Raw genomic sequence first — 20,540 nt, 5'->3', positions numbered from 1 at the left:
TCTTTTGGAGTGATCTGGCATTCAGAATATCGTCTACATGGTTTAGGTTGGGTTTGTGCTGTCTTTATTTTTGGAGTTTTAAAGACAAAATACAAAACAACATCAATAAAAAAAAGATATGAAAGTCTAAAAATTTCAACCGTAGACGAAGTAAAGAACCTTGTTGAATTCTGTGTCGGTGATTAGCTGGAGGCATCTAATCTTGGGGCAGACACGTGGCTAAACGCCATTGGTAACTTCCAGCTGCAATCGGATGTGCGCCTCTCTCTCTCTCGGTTCCTTCGATGCTACACCAACACCGGGTGGGTCTTCTGCTGCCACGTGTTCTTTTTTTTATTTTTCTAAAACCCCTAAAGGTAAACCCTAGCGGGGAATCTATTATAAAATATAAAAAAGAGACACGTGGCAGCAGAAGACCCACCCGGTGTTTTTCACCGGGTGTAGCATCGAACAAATCCTCTCTCTCTCTCTCCCGTGCTTTTCTTACCAAATATAGCCCTGGCTTTTATCATAAGAGCTAATGAAGTAATTACTGACTGTATATATATGTAATATATATTGGTGGATTTTAAATAATGAAAACAGCATACACAAGAACAAGTGGGTGTGGGAATTTCAATTACTGACACGAGTTTATGAACCCACATTATTTATCCAGTTTTCTTTAATTTTCTTCAGTTAAAACCTCACCCACCAATATCAGTCTGAAATTGAATTCAATATTATCTTTCGTTATATAGTATTTTATACACAGAAAATTTAATTATATCAATTGCTGCTGCCTGCACCGACTGTGAGTAATGGAATAAGTGATCAATCATTTCCCCTATGTTCTGTCAAAATAAAACCTAATACGCACGAGTACGACAATGGTATTACCCCAATTGCAATTAATTAATTAATTAATCAACTCACTACTAATTACTTCATTAAACATACTTATATAACCCTAATCAATACTCTCTTTATATATAGTGCCAGCCAACTCCCAATACTAGAAAACCCCTATATTTTTACTTGCCTTTAAGCTACCACCACAATGCAGCTCCGCCACACCGCCGCCGCCGCAGCTGCGGTGGTCCTGTCTCTTTCCTTTCTCCTCCTCCTCACTTCCACCGCCCAAGCCCACAACATCACCCACATTCTCGAAAAGAACCCCGAATTTTCCACCTTCAGCCACTACTTGACTGTGACCCAGCTAGCTCCGGAGATTAACCGGCGGGAAACAATCACCGTTTGTGCGGTGGACAACGCCGGAATGTCGGATCTACTCGCGAAGCACCTGTCCATCGGCGGCATCAGGAACGTGCTCTCCCTCCACGTGCTCCTCGACTACTTCGACGCCAAGAAGCTCCACCAGATTACTGACGGCACCGCCCTCGCCGCCACCATGTACCAGGCCACCGGCGAAGCCACCGGATCCGCCGGCTTCGTTAACATCACAGATCTGAAGGGCGGCAAGGTCGGTTTCTCCCCGCAGGACAGCGGCGGCGGCGGCGTTTCGGCCACTTTCGTCAAAACCGTCGAAGCCATTCCTTACAACATCTCCGTAATTCAGATCTCATCCATCCTGCCTTCTCCCGAAGCCGAGGCGCCGGCTCCGGGGCCGAGCCAGACGAACATCACGGCTCTGATGTCGGCTCACGGCTGCAAAGTGTTCGCCGAGACGCTACTGGCTAATCCGGCCGAGCAGACGTTCGAGACCAACGTGGAGAGCGGGCTGACGATCTTCTGCCCCGGCGACGACGCTATGAAGGGGTTTATGCCCAAATTCAAAAACCTAACCGCCGACGGCAAACAGTCTCTGCTCGAATTCCACGGAATGCCGATCTACCAGACATTACAGGGGTTGAAATCGAGCAACGGATTGGCGAACACTTTGGCCACCGACGGCGCCAGGCGGTACGATTTCACCGTGCAGAACGACGGCACTGAAGTGACGATTGTGACGGGAGTCGCGACGGCGAAGATCACCAACACCTTGGTTGAAGAGACGCCGTTGGCTATTTACCAAGTGAACAAGGTTTTGATGCCGAAGGAGCTGTTCAAGGCGGCTCTGACTCCAACGCCGGCTCCCGCTCCGGCTCCGGAGGCGGACGCTCCAAAGTCGTCGAAGAAGAAGAAGCATAAGTCGCCGCCTGCTCCGTCAGATTCACCGGCTGATTCTCCGGACGCCGACGCAGATGTAGCGGACCAAACCGCTAACGGCGCTGTTAGATTTAACGCCGGAGGATTTGGTGCTGTAATTTTGTGCATGTGGCTTGTGTTTCTGCAACTGTAAGTTGTGCATTTTTCTTTTTTACCGTCGGTACTTTATTTCCTTTTCTGGTTTTTCTTTTTCTTTTTTTTTTTTTTTCCTTTTCGCCTTTTGTGAAAAATAATTGAGGGCTGTAATGGCTATTTAATTTATTTGTATAATAATTGTAATAGATTGGTAGGGCACTTTTCCATAATTAGTCATCTCCAATTTTTTTCATGTTGTTTTTTTATTGCATCGTTGTTTGTGGGGCGATTGTTTTGTCGGTGGTTTTTTTTTTTTTTCTTTTTTTTAATGTAAAATGTATTTTATTTTTAATTATTTATCTCAATGTAGTGATGTCACATTTTATTTATTGTTACGAAAGAAATCCACACACATACAGTATATATATATTATGTACACTGCGTCCTAGTACAAAAACCCGGTATGTGTAAACTGGTAGGTGCGTGTGTGCTTAGTAGGTGATTATTTGATCATATGTACGGTTGAGATTCACCCGATATAAATAATCACGTGCAACATCTAGCTCATCACTAGAATACGTAGAACCACACAATATTAGTGTTAAAAAAATAGGAAAATCAAGAAGCTCGTTTTGTGTACACAAAAACGAGAATGTAAGGAAAATCTAGGAAGCAGATAACATTGGTCCCCCTCACCACATGTTAATTGCTATAGATTATCACTTCATGATTCATCTTACAGCGCATGATGACCCGGGATAATTATTTTATGTTACGACTACTATTTGAAAATTAAAATATTATCTCGATAGTTTCTTCAAGGAAGTTTTAAATAAATCGAAACCCTAATGATTCTTGATTAGAACGAGATAAGTAAAATTTCTGAACGAATCTTTAATAAAATACCAGTAGAGAGGAATTCTTGGAGATTATATATCAAAGGCTGAGATCCTTGTTGTTGACATAAAGGTAGCTAGTTTTATCGTTGAAAGATGATGTTATTGGCAGAGGAACGTATCCAGTGTAAACACCGTCGACCTTTGCTAGGCAGAGATGGGCTGCATACTTGTAAATGTAGTGTTTTTGGGCAAAAGGCTGTGCTTCGTATTCTGCAATTGGCATCCACTAGATGCAATATTTTACACGCAAATAATTTGTCATCGCTTATTTGGCAGGCAAATGTAAATAAATAAATAAAAGAACGAGGAGCATAGTATGATCTATATGTACCTTGGCTGCCTCAATCTCCGAATCTTGTTTATGGATGTTGAAGGATAAAGGCCGTAACATGCACAGAAAAAATAAATCCGACTTCCCGAAAAAGGTATTGTGCACTTGCCTATATCAGTATAAAACAGCATGTCAAGTTAATAAACGACCGTCTGTTTTTAACATAAGAACCCTATATTACTTGTGTTTATATTTGTTGGAAAAACAATCTTTGGATCAAACGAATACACACACACACACACATATATGTTAAAAACAAATTAATCTTTACCTGAATGCCAGCACATCCACGAATTCTGTATCAATCTGTAATTGCAAATACCAATCTCTTAGGAACAGTGGCCAAGACAGAAAAAAAGTGATATATGCTACACGTATCAATATATTCACCATTCAGCAATTGCTTACTCCAGTTTCCTCTTTTACTTCTCTTCTTGCACCTAAAAAGATATCTTCTCCCTGGAAAATTACATAGCAATGAATTGGATAAAACAGATCATTGGGGACAAATGCGCGAAGATATATCAGTTAAAACACAAACCTCTTCGACAATTCCTGTAGGGATCTTCCAAATACCCGTTCCTCGAAAACTGCCTTGTTTTTCTTGAACGACAACCAACTATGCAAAAGAAGTTGCAATAGTTAAAAAAAAAAAAAATCAATAACCACCTTTAATGCCAAGCTGTTCAATGTTTTTTAGAAGATAAATGAAGCCTTTCTGAGGATCCGTTTGGTTCGAAATTTTCAAGACAATCAACTTCTCTTCAAAAAGGTATGGACGAAGATGCTCGTCCGTTTGTTACAGGCTGAGTAAAGAAGGGGTTAGCAATTAGAGTGACACCAAAGTACCTCTCTGTTATCATTCAAAACAATAGCACCAATTCGGAGCCGGTGCGATGCATTTGCCGGGATGGTACTAAAAGTTTCGGGAATCCAGTACACAAGCATCAAATAGTGAGGCTCAGCATGGTGATACAGAAATCCTTCCTGCGAAATTAATTTGTCTATAATAAAGTCTAGCTGCCAAGACCAATTCATCTGAACTCGTATGACAAAGCATCTATCTATAGAGGTTATAAATATACTCACTCGAAGAGAATTGGTCTTGGGTTAAAATAAAAGTTTTTAAAAAATATCATCATCTTTTCGTATGATCTCTCCATAGCTACCGATTTGCTGAATTATGAAATTTTGACAAACTCACGTATTAACACTACCCTTTAATGCTTTCTAAAGTCTGATCACCCATACTTCCTTTAGATTGATAAATGGGTAGGACCGATGCCTTAGCTCCTTCCTCCACATGAGATGACTATTTTTTTTTAAATTAAAAAAGAAAGAATTCAACCAGTAAATGGTGAAAAAAATCGTACTGAGACGCCTAATATTTCATGAAAATAAAACTTTATGACTCTTTATCCCTCCCTCAATATTGGATGATACTCCGAAGATTGCACAACCTATTCGACGTGCCCCTAGAATGATAGAATTAGGATACAGAAATAGCTGAAATGAAATTGATTGTGGATTCTCGACTTAACTGGGAATTTGAGAAAAATACCTTAAAATTCCACAAGGAAAGGAAAAATTACCTTAACTGCTGCTTCAACAAGATTCACAAGTTCAATTGGTAGCTTGATCCACACTCCCTTCTTTCCCTGCAACATAGATTTTAATCCCCCAAAAACAGAGAAACAGTTAATGCCAGATAATATCACATATCTGCAAAACCAATAAATCCGATACAAGGTCAAGCTGCATATACAGAAACAATTTCATGTAATCATACGAACGGATTAATTTAGAAGTGAAGGCGTAAATACCTGCAGCTTCCATTTCGAGATCGAACATCTTAGAATCACGCCAAAATCATTAGGGTCCATAGGCACCTCCATTTCCACTATGACACCTCCATGTTCGTCATCGAAAGAAGGAAGCATCCGAACTTCTTCGATTTCATTTTCAAAATGTGTTCGATCCATTTAAGCCTCAGACAACCTAATCTGATCACATAAACAACGATGTAGAAATATGTTTTACGATACACAGACAAAAGGAGTCCACTGGAAAATATAGATTGCATATCACAGGATAACACTGAACCAGTTCTTCACAGTAAATTCTCCCCAAAAAAAAAACTTAATTAGGGTTTTTTTTCAGTACTTGCACCAAATTATTCCTTAATCAACCAACAATCTAGCAAATGCAAATGCAAAACATAAAAAAAACCAACTAATTAAACCCGGAACCAGACCAATTAATCCTTGAAAATTCAACGAAACTATACCATTCAGAGAATTGAGCTTCTCTCTGTGACTGTGATTGTTGCAATTGAAGCGCAAAGTAGTTGAAATTTATACACGCGATTGGCCAATAGGGTGCGGGGAGCAACTATCGTGCGCCAGGGGCGTACCGACAAAGTGTTCACCATCGCTGTGACGCAGACGCAACGGTGGTTTTGATGGCGCGAATATGGGCTCCATTTTACATACCCGATTACGTAAGAATTCGTTTACGTGTCGGCTGACAGAGGCGAGTCTAGGGTTTGGGCCGTGGGGCCCGACCCGGATTGCCCGTATGAAGGCGGCGAGTGAGAGTTCGTTCCCGCCACGAATTTTGTACCCTCCCGCGGTCCCACTTCATCGTAATAATTGGAGTTCATTGACTTATTTGAAATGATAATTGCAGCGGGATTTTTACCAGGTGCAGTGTAATTTTGGTGATTATTTCAAAAATCTCCTAACAAATTGAAATTCACTATGCTTTTAATTTGTGAAATTTTGAAACTATAAAATTTGTTCGCAAAAAGTTTCGACGAACAACAACAACAATTGCAACGATCGATTTGGATTACGATTATGAGGTAAAAATAATTTTATATTTTTATATTTTCTTGAGAATTTTTTTTACAAATACTCTTGCAGACCATTGAAATTTGGAGGCCCATTTCAATTTAAATTTAAATAGTTGGGCCCATTATTCTTGCTGGTTTGGGCTATAACTCATTACATGCTTGTTTTTCTCTATATATTATTGTTTTTTGTTTAATTGATTTATGAGTTATTTAATCGAATTTGAATCGCTAAGATTGGATGTCGGCTGAAAAAATATGCATGATTCAACGACCGACGTCCACAACTTTGATGTTTTGAGTTATTTAAAATTCAAAACATAAGTCGTTCATAATTTTGTCCCGACATCCAATCTAACTAATTCATGTTGCATTAGAATCCTAACTCAAAGTACTACTATTTCCGTGTTTTAAATTTAACCAAAATGATACTGGAAAATGGTCAAAATCATTCGAAATCAAAACAATATTATTAAAATTGAAACAAAATTTTACGGTCAATGGAATAATCACCTAATGTTGAAGTCTCACCTCTCACATTCCTTTCTCCATCTATATTTCCTTAAATGGACGTATTTTGGATTTAATTATATTCTTCCACTTTCAACATATTTTTCATATCCATTTTTTTTCCACATACGATTAAACATCTATAAAATAATATATTCTCGACAGATTAAATTATCGAGTTAATAATTTAATATTTTTTTAATAAACTGGAACCATAAAAAAAATCATTTAACCAATATTATTAATTTAGAAATATTAATTTATCAAGATTTTACAATAATAAAATTCTTTTTTGAGGTGCCAATTCTTCAATTTGCACCTAAAATACAAATAATAACCATATTAAGCACCAATTATTGTAAAAACACATCAAAAGCTCCAATTAAAAGGTACAATTAAGTGTATAAATATACACTTAACACACCCCCAAACTTGAACTTTTGCTTGTCCTCAAGTAAAATCAAATTAATAGCACAAAACAAAACCATACATCTCATTACATAGATCGATTGGTCAACTTCGCGTTTTCAGAACTTGCAATTATGATGATAATTCCTAGGTATTCGCAAGCTTAACATTCAACGGTACTTAGTCACTCACCATTACCAACAATCACAAATCATACAATTGCTTCAAGTATCCAATATTTGCAAGTTAAAGATAGAAAGAATTTATATTTACATGCATATATTTGACTCCAAATACTCACCAAATTATTTTACTCAACTAATATTGAACAATAAGCTATTGGGATCATTGGGGCTTTGTGGCTTTCAATTGTTAGGCTCTTTGGTCCGAGGTAGGTAATATGGGAATGTGTGGCTAATTTTCTTGAATTGAGGTGATTACGCCAAAAATTGAAAGATAGGCGTTTGAAACAATGAATTCACCTCTAGGGACTTTAATAAACTCGATTCTCCAAAATTCACACGTCAACACTTTTGCCTTGAGGCAATGACTCGAGTTTTCAACACAATTCAACAACTAGTCCTTATTTCTCCCTTATAATCTATTCTTCTTCTTCTTCTATATATATATATATATATATATATATATATATATATATATATATATATATATATATATATATATATATATATATATATTTTTTTTTTTTTTTTTTTTGTATCGAAGAATTTAGATATATATATAAAGATGCACATATATATAGGGCTGTGCATGGATCGGTTTTAACCACCAACCAACCCATTTTCGACCCACAATTTGTGATGGTTAATCAACCATCAACCGACCCATTTAAGTTGGGTCGATAATGTCAACCAACCCATGTATAGTTGGGTCGATAATGGTTTCTAATATGCTAAAAAGTTGGTTAGTCGGTTAATATCGGTCAACCAACTTTATTCATTAATTTATTATTTATTAATTTTAATTAAAATATTTAATATTTTTAATTTCAAATTTCTATTTTATATCACATTTATTAAATTGTTTAATATTGACCAAAATCCTAAAAACAATAAATCTAACCTAATTATCTAATTTGAACTATTTTAATTTTAAAACATATAGTCTAAATATTTGGACGATAATTATCTGTTGTACTATTTATGTTTAATTGCAATATATATGCCCGTAATGTTTTGTTTTTTTCATTTGAATATTATTGAACTAGTCGCATTTAATTTATAAAAGATACAGCGTTGTAACAAGTAATAAAATATTAAAAAGAAATTTAAAAATATTTAGATGGATGACCCATCAACCAAACCACCAACCAACCCATTAAATTGGTTTTCAACCATCACCCAACCCAAGTAAATTGGGTCGATAACGGTTTCCAATATTTACCAAAGTTGGTTGGATGGGTTGGGTTGGTTTTATGGCTGGTTTTTAACCAAACCAACCAACGCACAGCCCTACATATATATATATCCATAGCTTTTTTTCTTTTTTTTTCGAAGAAGAAGAAAGATCTTATAAGAATTTTCGATCGACCTCCAAGGGATAATTATTCAAAAATCTCCACTTTTTCTACCTTCTACATATTGGCTAAAAGAAAGAACACCTTTTCTCCGAGGCTCAAATCAAGGTTCTAAGGATAAATTAAACAAAAAGGGTAGGCTTGAAAGGCTCAAACGGTTCAAAGAAGGCCTAAATCATATCCCAAATCACTTATTATCAACACTTCGTATCATAAATGTCCTAAGGTGAGATTTAAAACCGAACAAAGCATGATTGAGCACAAATAAATTCCAAATTTAAAATGCAAAATATTCAACCAAAGCAATGCACAAGGTGTGATTCCTAGCAATAATTCACTTCTACGTTCCGTTGAATCGAAAGCTAAACAAATACATACTCCTTATCAACATAAAACAAGTAGTCTCATCATCAAACATTGACCATCTCCCATCATCATAATTCATCGATGCATCGAATTTTTTTTTTTTTTTTTTTTTAATAAAAACGAAAGTAGTAAAACGGCAACAAAAACAAAAACTAAAGCATGCAAAAAAAAAAAAAAAAAAAAAACCACAAATAAAGCACATAAATGAAAACAAGTAGTTAACCACCCCCAAACTTAAAATTCACATTGCCCTCAATGTGATTCGCCCGGAGTTTAAGGATAGAAAACACCTGTTTTTAAGCGTCGGGACCATCGTCGGGTTGCTCACCAACTCCACCTTGTGCATGAGCATCACCATCTTCTTCATCATCCGAAAGCTCGGGTACCGGCTCAAGAATCGGTGCGGGCAACGGAGCCGGTTCGGCGCACTCGGGATTGCCACATGCCAAATGGCGTACAATGGCTTGGAGCATCTTTCCCGACCACCGTTGGAGGGATTCGATCGTGCTCACCTTGTGCTCCACCGTGGCAAGCCGATTTCTCGTGATCACCAACTCTCGCTCCATTCTTCTTTGAAATCGCCGGTCCGAACTTGTGCTTGGACCCTCGGGTGGAGCTATTGGTTGGTTCTCGACGGGTTGCTCGCCATCTTGGATGGGTGCCTTGTATTGCCGGGCCGCAAGGTCATTCATCGGCTTCCGAATTGATGTGAAAATGTCCGTCGTTTTGGTTGGGACCTTCGCCTTCTTGCATAAGCCGGTAATGAGGCAAGGGAAATAAAACCCCTTGGAGTTGTTGACCATGGAGGTCCAAAATCGGTCGGATATGATTACGCCAATGTTGATCGGTGTGCCTTTGAGGATGTAGTATGCAAGAGCGCACCGTTCGGGGTCCATGCGAGTCCACGAGCGGGTGGGAATGAGGTTGGCACATATGAACGTAAGGCACGCCTTGCCTACTTGGTTGATGCATTTCCACTCTAACTCGTACTTTTCTTCGGTTGATAGTTCGGACCAAATGGGGGGTCCATCGCACAACACCTCGGCGATTTGATCTCGTGTGACCGCAAGTTGCAATTGCCCCCAATTGAATGGCGTCATGTGTCGGAGGTGATAAAAAGAATTGATTGCGTAGGGATTCCAATCGACCTGCTTGCCTCGAACCGTGGTCGAGTTCCGATTCGTTGTGAGGAGGATACGGTTGTTGGCGTAGAACTCGCGGACTATTGATAAGTTGATTGACCCTTCCGGTTCCAATAGTGCGTGCCACCCTCGTCGTAGGAATTCTTGATGTAACGGGGCAAATTGTGGAAGGGTGATCTCATAGGCACGCTCCGTCACTAGTTTCTTCCCCTTTTGCTTCTCGAAACGAGCACTAGCGCCTTCGACACAAAAAGCGTCGTCGTCGGGGGTCGGAATTTGGTCGGTTTTCATGCCCTTCCCCTTGCCTTTTGAAGTGCCCTCGCCTTGTGAAGTGCCCTCTCCGCCACGTCCTCGTTTCCCCATACTTTGAGAATGCTTGTGAAGGAGATTTGGAATGAATTGGTGTGCAAAATTTCCCCCAAACTTGACTTGGGCAATTCGTCGAACACCTTGTGGGCGTTCTTGGTGGAATGAATTTTTGGAGAAATTTGCTTGCTCTTGAATCCTCCCTGTGCAAATAAACAACAAATCACCGAGATAAGTAACAATATGTGTGTAGTTGGTGAATTTTCGGTGAAATTGTTCAAGAAAATCGAAAATTTTGAAAATAGGAGGTTAGGGTTCGAATTAGGAGAGGGGGGAATTGGAAATTGTGAAAATTTGGGTTTGGAAAACCCCTATTTAATCTGCCCCATTTTCCTCTCGGACGGCCGTGCGGGATTTTGGCCTAAAATCCGCACGGCCGCACCAATTCACGAATTTGGGCAGAAGCTCCTTAAATTCTCGGACGGCCGTGCGGAGTTTAAGCCTTAAATCCGCACGGCCGTGCCAAAAGCCGGTTTTGGGCAGTAGATGGGTCCGTTTCTCGGACGGCCGTGCGAGATTCCTGGTTTTTTCCGCACGGCCGTGCCTGTATTTGCAATAAGGTCCCTGCAAAATAAAGACTTCTAATTAGTGCCCCAAAATTTTTTTTTTTATTTTTTTTTTAAAATAAAAAAAAAACTAACACTAACAAGATAAATAAATAAAAACAAAAATTAAAAGAAAATAAAATAAAAGAACGAAAAACGAAAGCTCGGGTTGCCTCCCGAGAAGCGCTAAGTTTACAGTCTTCAGCCGGACTTTGTCTGCTTCTTTGTTCAAGCTAACGTGACCGAAGTCACTTTGCGATTGAATTCCTCTCCCCAATAGTGCTCGTTTGGTTCTTTCGGTGGCCACATCCACCTTGCACGTTCATCATTGTTATCACCCCAACTCTTTTGACTGTCCCTCGGCGGAGTTGAAATTGGGCTCGCACAATAAACTTGCTTCGTCCGACTATCTTTTCCGCCACCATCTCCTACACTCAAAGATCCTTTCCCATGGTCTAAGATCAAAGCGTCAAAATCGTCATGATTTGTAAAATCCACAAGATCTATAGCATAACAATCATTATCATCACATGGATTTTTATTAGCGCTAAAAACGTTAAATTTTACCGTTTGATCATGCACCGTCATTGAAAGATCACCACTAGCACAATCAATTAGAGTTTTCGACGTGGCTAAAAACGGCCTTCCTAGAATAAGAGGTATCTCCCTATCTTCATCTATATCAAGTATAACGAAATCCACAGGAAAAATAAATTTATTCACTTTCACTAGCACGTTCTCTAAAATACCTTTTGGGTAAACTAAAAACCTATCGGCTAATTGAAGGGTTATAGCCGTTGGTTCAATCTCACCTAACCCAAGATTTTTGTAAATGGAATAAGGCATAAGATTAATGCTAGCACCTAAATCAATGAGTGACCTAAAATTTCTACCTCCAATAGTGCAAGGGATAGTGAACTTACCTGGATCGCCGAGTTTTTGTGGAAGGGGCCGTACAAGAATTTCACTGCATTGCTCCGTGAGTTGGATGATCTCGTTCCCTTGCAATTTATTCCTCTTTGTCACGAGCTCCTTGAGGAATTTCACCCACTTTGGCATCTTTTGAATGGCTTCGATAAACGGAATGTTGATGTGGATTTTCTTCAGCTTGTCCAAGAATCCTTGGTGCTCGGCATCTAGCTTCTTCTTTTTAAGCTTTTGGGGGTATGGGACTTGAGGGACTCGCGAGTTCACTGTGGGTGATGGTGGTTCATTGCGAGTTGCTTCTTTTTCCCAAATCACATTCGGCTCCTCGATTACCGTGTTTTGCTTCTCCTTTTGTGGGGCCTCCTCCAATTGTCTCCCGTTCCTTAAACTTACGGCGTTGCACTGCTCGACGTTGTTCTTCCGAGGATCTTCTGTATTTGACGGCAGTGCTCCCGATGGCCTCGTGGTTAGCTGGGTTGCAAGTTGACCCATTTGTGTTTCCAAATTCCGGATGGAGGCTTGGGTGGTTGTCATAAATTGCGCCAATATATTTGCGAGATCTCCTTCTTGAGGTTGAGCTTGAGGCGGATTTTGAAATCCGGGCGCTGGTCGTGAATAATTATGCGGTTGGCCTTGAGGGGGTGATTGCCTTTGTCCCTGCTGATTTCCTCCCCACCCAAAATTAGGGTGATCCTTCCATCCGGGATTATACGTGTTGGAGTACGGGTTCCTCTGTTGTCGGTTGGTGTCATGCACATAATTCAGAGACTCCGTTTCTTCTACGCGCTGGTCGGGAACTTGGACTGCGTGGGCTTGCTGAGTCTGCAAGGCTGCTACTTGCTTCGATAGCTTCTCCAATTGAGCCGTGATTGCAGTGACTCCGTCTAACTCCAAAATTCCTCCCGTCTTGACTGCTCCGCTATTCGACCGGTCCGATGCTCGCATGTATTTATTTCTAGCGATTCGTTCCAAGAGCTCGTATGCTTCGTCGTAGGTCAAACTCATGAACATACCTCCAGCTGCAGAGTCGAGCACGGTCCTCGAGTTGTCTTGCAGTCCATCGTAAAATATTTGCAGTTGGCGCCACTCTTGTAGTCCGTGATTCGGGCACCTCCTCACCAACTGTTTGAACCGCTCCCACGTCTCGAATAATGCTTCACCGGCTTCTTGTATGAAGTTTTGAATTTCTCGCCGGATTCTCTCAGTTTTTGTTGGGGAGTTTTATGTGTTCATAAAGAGTTGCGCTAGCTGGGCCCACGACGAGATGGAGTGCGTTGCGCGAGTTTGTAACCATTCCCGGGCTGCTCCTTGTAGGGAGTGTTTGAACAGGCGGAGTTGCAATGCTTCGGGTGTTACTCCGTTCATCTTGTGCGAGTCACACGTTTCGAGAAAGTTGACCAAGTGAAGATGTGGATCTTCATGAGCCAATCCGCTGAATAGACCATTGTTTTGGAGCATCGTGAGGAGTCCCGCTCGAATCTCGAAATTGTTGGCTTCAATGGGGGGCTGCTGGATGCTTGATTGGACCCATTGAGTGTCGGAACGGTGTACTCGTGCAAGGCTCGTTGACGCGGTGGTGGATTAATTAGCTGGCGTTGGTTTTGCTCGTTGACGATTTCTCTCGCTACATTAGGTGGTTGCCGTTGGTCACCTTCCCCACGGTTAATCTCGTCTTCCATCGTTGCCGGAGTGGTTTGGGCTAACCGTTGATTTCTCCTGGCTTGCCTGAACGTTCGCTCAATTTCGGGATCAAAAGGTAACAAGCTCGTATCGTGTCCTCTTCGCATAAAAAGTACCTAAAAAAAATAAAAAAATAATTAAATAAAATAAAAAAATTTGGCTAAAGTAAGAAAAATTGCTCAAATTTAATATTAGGATAAATAAATAATTTAGCCGTATTCCCCGACAACGGCGCCAAAAACTTGTTGGGTGCTAAATACCAACACGCAAGTGTACGTATCGCAAACAAGTAGTAAAGTAGACTCGTGAGAGTCGGATGTCGATCCCACAGGGAATACGCAAATTATTTAATCCTAAGTACCAAATCCTAACAATTGTGATTTTTATCCAGCCTACGCAGGGTTGTCAAATTAATTAACTAAATAAATTAAACTAATTGAGAAAGCAAGTAATCACGAGAAAATATCAATAATAAACGGATCTAGGATTTTATCTTCCCCCTATGCGATAATTCTTCACCCGATTAATCTCCTATCATGCAAGTTACGATTCCCAATTATTAACCCAAGACACGAAATTATTCATATCCAGCTGTCGCTGCGCTATAAACTTATTATTCATAAAAGATTCACTATATGTCTATGCAAACCTAGTATAAATAAAGCATTAAATAGCAAGTCTCGTAAACGGCTACCTAAGGTATTATCTGTATGTCTACGATAATACATGCAATTAACACACGCATTCGGTGAAAAATTACTCGAAGGCTCTTCTATCCCTATTCTAATTATTAAAACGATCTGTCAATCAATTCTAACAATAACAAATAGCAACATAAGTTAGCTACGCTCATGCACTAAATACGATCAAGATAGAAGAAATAATCGAAGAATTAAACTTGCATAAAAGTAGAAAAATAGGTTCGAATTACCCCATAGGGTTCCAATAAAATCCTAGAATAAAAACTTAGCTACTCATGTTCGCTACGAAAAACATAATAAAAATACGAAAATTCATAAAAATCAGAAAAGAAAAGGAAAAAGGAAAACTAGGATGAAGAGTCGTCAAGTCTTCGTCTTCGTTCTCTTGCTCCTTGATTGCGTGTAGAAAAGATAAAAAACTAAAAACTAATAATAAAGATAAAAGGTAAAAAGATAATCATAATTGTGTGCTTGTGGCCTTTAAATAGGGTGCAAAAATATAATAGGGCGGGTTTCCTTGTGTAATTAAAATTCCTTCACTGCGCCATCACGACCATCCGGACGGCCGTGTGAGATTTATGCCTAAAATCCGCACGGCCGTGCGGTCTTTAATTCTTCAGAAATCTGATTTTTTCACTTTTGGCCCACTTTTTCTCTGAATTTGCAGTTTTCACCCCAAAAGTTGCCAATTCTTCAATTTGCACCTAAAATACAAATAATAACCATATTAAGCACCAATTATTGTAAAAACACATCAAAAGCTCCAATTAAAAGGTACAATTAAGTTTATAAATATACACTTAACAGAGATGCACACAGAAAACAACATGGGCTGAACAATGACTTTCATATGTATATATATAAAATATAACGTGTGTGTGTGTATATATATATATATATATATAATTCTTGAATTTGGTGTCTCCTTAAAAGAACCAAGCACTTCACTTTTCATAGTACAACAATGCAACAAAGCGTCCCCTCTATTTCCAGTCTTCCTTCCCATCTCATATGATCACACACTTTTACAGAACAAGAATTGCTACAAAAAAAATATAAAATAAAATAAAAACACCCCCCATCCCACCCCCACCCCCACCCCACCCCACCCCCCAGACGCCATGTCCCTTGGTTATGCCGAGAAGCTTTCGGTGATTGAAGATGTGGGTAACGTTGGAATGACGGAGTTTTTCGACCCCCCTCATGTTTTGCAGCAGAAAGTAAACTTCTTTTTTTTTTCTTTCTTTTAATTTATAAATAATTGTTTTATACTATGTTTCTTGATTACATTTATTGATTTTTTGCTGTAATGATTTCTAATTATATATTTTTTCTTACTGGTTATGTGGTTTGATGATGATGATTTTTCCCCTGTTTTGATTAATTAAGATAGTTGTGCGCCTTCTTGTTAATAATTCGATCTGCGTTCTGAGTTCTGCTGAACTGCATTTGTATAATTAGTGTTAAAGTTGTCATTTTTAAGCGGCATTTGGCTGAAAAAATGTATTATCTGAAACCCTAATTTTTCCTTCTGGATTATGAAATAAAATGCAGTTGACTTCATGGGCTGTTAATTGGATACAAGGCTGGTTTAAGGATGGGTAGTCGAGTCGTACTTTATGAACTTGATCGAAATATGGGCAAAAAGACTGGATTTTTTTTTAATCTATGACCAGAATCTTGGGAATGTAAAATGATAAAGTGTGTCGTTCCTCTCGTGATTTTTTTGGAATTTTACGATTAATGAAGCTCTATGAGAACTGACGGAAAATGCGTCCACATTGCTTTATCTGTCGGTTATGTACTTGTTAAATCAAGAAATAGTTTTTTCAAAGTGTAAGGAACAATTAGATGAGGATCGTTACAGTGAACTGTTAGAAAATCTGGAAAATAACCGAAAATAATATATGCCTGGTTAGTGCTTTTTTTTTTCTTTGGAGCTTATTGCTTATACGAAAACCAGCAATTTTTTTTTTTTTTTTTAATTTATTCTCGAGCCAAGTTATCATGACCTTCCTGGTTTATTTGTATTCTTAAATTGCTTTTATTTGGTTATTTTTTAGGCAATACGTATATAAATGTTAACCGAAAATAATATATTTCGTTTTTTCGGGGTTCTAGACCGATTATTATTTTCTCTGGTTATGACAGTGAACTTCTTGTCTTCATTACAGGTTGAAGAACTTGCCCTGTTAATACAAAAGGTCTGGCAGCCTGACAGATATTTATGTTAATCCGTTTTTTTTTCCTCTCGATCAAACCCTGATTTTTTAATTTTTTATTTTCATGCAGAGCAAGCACTTAGTGGTATTTACTGGAGCGGGAATCTCCACTTCTTGTGGTATACCCGACTTTCGTGGCCCTAAAGGCATCTGGACCCTTCAGGTAATAATTATAAATCTTTTTTTTTTCTTTTTCATCGGAAAGTGGAAATGGTTATATTCTGAATTTTACGGTATCGGGCCTTTATTATAATACCACCATTGAAGGAGAGAAGGGATCACAGATTGATTAACGAACCAACTAAACACGAGCGTATTCATGATGTTAAATGGTGTTGTATAACTGTATATAATTTATTTCTTTATCGTCTTATTTTTTTCACTTTCTTTCATCGATTTGCAGCGAAAAGGGCAAGCTTTACCAGAAGCATCTTTACCTTTCCATCGTGCAACACCGAGCATAACTCATATGGCATTGGTTGAACTTGAGAAAGCTGGTATCTTGAAGTTCTTGATTAGCCAGGTGGCGCATTACTATTGGCCCCTTCTTTCTAGGAAAATGTTCAAATGAGTATTTATTCATCTGACTTTCACTTGTCTGAATGCACTAGAATGTCGATGGCCTACACATTCGTTCGGGAATGCCGAGGGAACGACTCTCCGAGTTACACGGGAACTCTTTTATGGAACAATGCCCATCCTGTGGAGCCGAGTAAGTGTAATTTTTCTACTTGTTAATTATACTTTAAATGTTATTTCGATGTATAGGCATTTGCTCGATTCAGTATACTCAAGATTGTTAATAGCTATTTCGTTTGAAGATATATGAGGGACTTTGAAATCGAGACTATTGGACTGAAGGAGACTGCACGCCGTTGCTCCAAGGCTGGTTGCGGCGCAAAATTACGGGATACTGTTCTCGACTGGGAAGTAAGTTTTGTCCTGGAAAATTTGTTCCGTTTTTGAGTTCTTATCAAACATAAAAACATATGTTTCTCGACCGTCTTGTCTGATGTATGGAAAATATCGAAACACGTGAAAGGGAAAAAAAAAAAAAAGATTGAATTTTTTCCTTTGACTTTTCAAAATATGCACGAGTGCGGTTGTTTATATATGATAGACTACACACTAAATTGTTGGATATAGTTGTATTCATTAAGCAACATAGATTATGATTCGAAGTACATAAGCAGTTTGATGCTTACATTATTTTTGTCGTGAAGGATGCTTTGCCACCTAAGGAGATGAATCCTGCAGAAAAGCACTGCAAAATGGCCGACGTTGTACTATGTCTAGGAACGAGGTAATTATGCTGACCTCAGCATAAATGTCTCGATAATTTCTCCTTATTGTTCTTGAAGATGAGCCGAATATGTTATTTTTCATGCCGTTTGGTCTATATACAAAGAAGTCGGATAACGTATGGAACAATAACTATCCTTACGAGTTTCTAGGCATAGTGGTTCTTGATTTTTCGGGGCAATTGAAGTCTATATATTCTGAAAGTACAATGGTCAAGATTCAACATTTTCTTTTCCGTTTTGTAATTTCTTTGGTAGATTTCAAATTGTGTCTGTTAACAGTGGTTTAACTGGTGTCCTGACAACTAGATACTGTCTGAAGAATTTATTTTCGTCTGTCTGAAGTTGAACTCTACGAGGAAAGGATGACAAAAGAAAGAGCCCGTTTTTGTTTAATTTTGAATCGTCTTTTCATGTAGTTCGACATTTATGAACGATGCTACTCTATGCAGTTTGCAGATTACTCCTGCATGCAATTTGCCCCTGAAATGTCTTAAGAGTGGCGGAAAGATCGTAATTGTGAATCTTCAGGTAATCATTTTTTATTTTTTTTTAAATCCTAAATATACTTCTAAACTCGTTTACGTAACATGCAAAATAATAAGATAATATAGTCGTTACCACGGATAAAGACATGTTTTCCAATTTTACAGAAAACTCCCAAGGACAAGAAAGCAAGTTTGGTCATGCACGGACGTGTAGACAAGGTAATTCACTCCGATGATATATTTTTTAATTTATCGAGTTTCGATTTAAGAAAAAAAACCCTTAAATTTCATTTCGGCAAGCTTAGTACTACTAAAGTAATTCGATAAGTCGGTAAGGCTAAAAACGAGATTTAACAGGTGATTACAGGAGTGATGAGCTTGCTCAATACGCGTATCCCCCAGTTTATTAGGATCGATTTTCTCCAGGTCGTTCTAACTCAAGCCTTAAGTCTAGGTAATTTTCTCTTCAGATTTTTGTAGGTTCAATTTTTTTTCGAGTGCTGATTTTTATTTCGTACGGTGCTAGTTGTTATTGAGATGAACGATGTAACTGAGTATGCATGGAATTTTATTTTGTCAGATAAAAAATACGTGAACTGGACCCTCAAGTTAGCAAGCGTGCACGGAAAGCAAGCACCGTTGCCTTTCGTAAAATCTGTCGAGGTGAGTTATTGAATGAAATTAACATGTGATTAAAATTTGGAGTTTATTGCATTTAGGCGAATTGCTAAAAAAAACTCCACGTGTTATAAATAATAGCACAAACCCCCATACGTTGCATTTTTTGTTTAGCACACAACCCCCTAAATGGTGAGCTTTTAGAGGGGGTAGTGCTAAAAAAAAATTGCGTTATGAGGGGTGGTTTTGTTAATATTTATTACACGGAGAGTTTTTTAGCAATTAGACTAAACATAGGGGGGCAGAATGCAATAAACCCGATTAATTTCCCAGCTATGATCGCATTTCCGATGTCTTACTTTCTTTGATATTCGATCGACAGGTCTCCTTCTCTGAAAGTTTGAGCATGAAGGCAACAGTTTTACATAGCCAACCTTTTCATCTGAAAAGGTATTTCCTTATTCCTCGTTTGGCTTTTGAGAAAATTCACAATATTTTTTTTCCGGCCGAATAAATTTTTCTTATTCGATTTTTTGTCAGGAGAACTGCGAGGAGCATAAAACCTTTTGATATTTTCTTCAAACTGAACTTCAGCGTCGGTTGCAAGTGTTCGTGTACTAATCTCAAAATCCCAGTCGATTTTGATGTGAGAAATACACATTTTTTCATCTCCCGTACTCGTGAATATATATCTATATTTGTTATATTTTTGTAAAAAAAATAAGTATTTCATTTCTCCACAGATTTCCACGGAATCTTCCGAGGAAGAAAAAGATTCCATAATTCAGAATCTAAAAGACCGGGCGATCAAGGATCCATGCTGTGGGCAGACAGCATTAGTCGAGAGAAGGGCAGTTTTAGTTCCGAAAAGCGAAACTATTGCATATGCAATTGTGACGAATATTATTGAATACGAAAGTTCTTCGTTCGAACTTGAAGCATCTCCACCTAGCAACACCGGCTCGTTTAAGAGACGAAACGAAGGTATGTTAGATAGCGGGGTGTCGTGGAAACGAACAAAGGCGCGGAAACACAACAGTAGGCGTAGAAGGTAGACTTTTTTAAAGTTTGTGATTATGTTTTGTGTAAATATGAAGTAGATTTTGATACAGATGAGGGGTTTTTTTTGCTCCCTTTTTAATTAATTATAATTTTGTGTGTGGGGGTTGTGATGGTAATTTTGGCAGATGCAGAATTATTTTCACCCATTTTTGTATAGTAGTTAAGACTTTTGGTATATGAATTGTTTATGTTAGGTTTTTATTCTAATAGCTATGTTTGGAACCATGTTCAATTTTGTTTTTGTTCTTTCCCCAAAACAAATTCGTGTTTGTTAATTTTTTCAAAAGAAATCCCCAACTCAATTTTAAAATTTCTCTCCTTCAAACATAATTAATTTAATACGTAATTTGATGGTACAGTTAG

General features: G+C 38.5%; 3 protein-coding genes across 6 annotated transcripts; 2 read left to right on the top strand and 1 right to left on the bottom strand.

Annotated features, from left to right (window-relative positions):
- Window positions 1-539: 539 nt before the first annotated feature.
- LOC105968666 (fasciclin-like arabinogalactan protein 1) lies at window positions 540-2,473 on the top strand. Its single transcript, XM_012993302.2, has one exon. The coding sequence runs from the start codon at window positions 1,040-1,042 to the stop codon at window positions 2,279-2,281; it is 1,242 nt and encodes a 413-aa protein (XP_012848756.2). The 5' UTR covers window positions 540-1,039; the 3' UTR covers window positions 2,282-2,473.
- Window positions 2,474-2,818: 345 nt separating this feature from the next.
- Window positions 2,819-6,338, bottom strand: LOC105968667 (nudix hydrolase 2). 4 transcript variants are annotated; one of them, XM_012993303.2, is made up of 9 exons: window positions 5,741-6,338; window positions 5,277-5,456; window positions 5,046-5,111; window positions 4,303-4,440; window positions 3,995-4,072; window positions 3,862-3,912; window positions 3,725-3,759; window positions 3,454-3,562; window positions 2,819-3,348 (listed from the first exon to the last, which is right to left on the bottom strand). In XM_012993303.2, exons 2-9 carry the CDS (start codon window positions 5,433-5,435, stop codon window positions 3,160-3,162), a joined length of 825 nt encoding a protein of 274 aa, XP_012848757.2. In that variant the 5' UTR covers window positions 5,436-5,456; window positions 5,741-6,338; the 3' UTR covers window positions 2,819-3,159. The 4 variants fall into 4 exon arrangements, with proteins under 4 accessions (XP_012848757.2, XP_088668046.1, XP_088668047.1 ...); XM_088811920.1 differs by having other exon boundaries at window positions 5,277-5,451; window positions 5,741-6,041; XM_088811921.1 differs by having other exon boundaries at window positions 5,046-5,175; window positions 5,277-5,451; window positions 5,741-5,780.
- Window positions 6,339-15,369: 9,031 nt separating this feature from the next.
- Window positions 15,370-20,402, top strand: SRT1 (sirtuin 1). Its single transcript, XM_012993858.2, has 14 exons — window positions 15,370-15,706; window positions 16,661-16,690; window positions 16,779-16,871; window positions 17,112-17,231; window positions 17,320-17,420; window positions 17,530-17,638; window positions 17,932-18,011; window positions 18,462-18,540; window positions 18,663-18,716; window positions 18,855-18,951; window positions 19,078-19,160; window positions 19,498-19,565; window positions 19,656-19,761; window positions 19,859-20,402. Exons 1-14 carry the CDS (start codon window positions 15,608-15,610, stop codon window positions 20,168-20,170), a joined length of 1,431 nt encoding a protein of 476 aa, XP_012849312.2. The 5' UTR covers window positions 15,370-15,607; the 3' UTR covers window positions 20,171-20,402.
- Window positions 20,403-20,540: the final 138 nt, after the last annotated feature.

The sequence above is a fragment of the Erythranthe guttata genome, chromosome 13 (genome assembly GCF_056151865.1).
Source record: "Erythranthe guttata isolate IM_541 chromosome 13, IM_541, whole genome shotgun sequence".
Lineage (NCBI taxonomy): Eukaryota > Viridiplantae > Streptophyta > Magnoliopsida > Lamiales > Phrymaceae > Erythranthe > Erythranthe guttata.
The sequence above is the reverse complement of the archived record's forward strand: the minus strand, read 5'-3'. Positions and strand labels throughout refer to the sequence as shown.

Excerpts from the sequence above, each read along its gene's own strand:
- LOC105968666 (XM_012993302.2), top strand. The coding sequence starts at position 1,040 with ATGCAGCTCCGCCACACCGCCGCCGCCGCAGCTGCGGTGGTCCTGTCT.
- LOC105968667 (XM_012993303.2), bottom strand. The coding sequence starts at position 5,435 with ATGGATCGAACACATTTTGAAAATGAAATCGAAGAAGTTCGGATGCTT. Across the intron at positions 3,913-3,994 it reads CTACAGGAATTGTCGAAGAG|GGAGAAGATATCTTTTTAGG; the intron begins GTTTGTGTTTTA and ends GTAATTTTCCAG. Across the intron at positions 3,563-3,724 it reads GTGGATGTGCTGGCATTCAG|GCAAGTGCACAATACCTTTT; the intron begins GTAAAGATTAAT and ends ATACTGATATAG.
- SRT1 (XM_012993858.2), top strand. The coding sequence starts at position 15,608 with ATGTCCCTTGGTTATGCCGAGAAGCTTTCGGTGATTGAAGATGTGGGT. Across the intron at positions 18,717-18,854 it reads TGCACGGACGTGTAGACAAG|GTGATTACAGGAGTGATGAG; the intron begins GTAATTCACTCC and ends GAGATTTAACAG. Across the intron at positions 19,762-19,858 it reads AAATCCCAGTCGATTTTGAT|ATTTCCACGGAATCTTCCGA; the intron begins GTGAGAAATACA and ends ATTTCTCCACAG.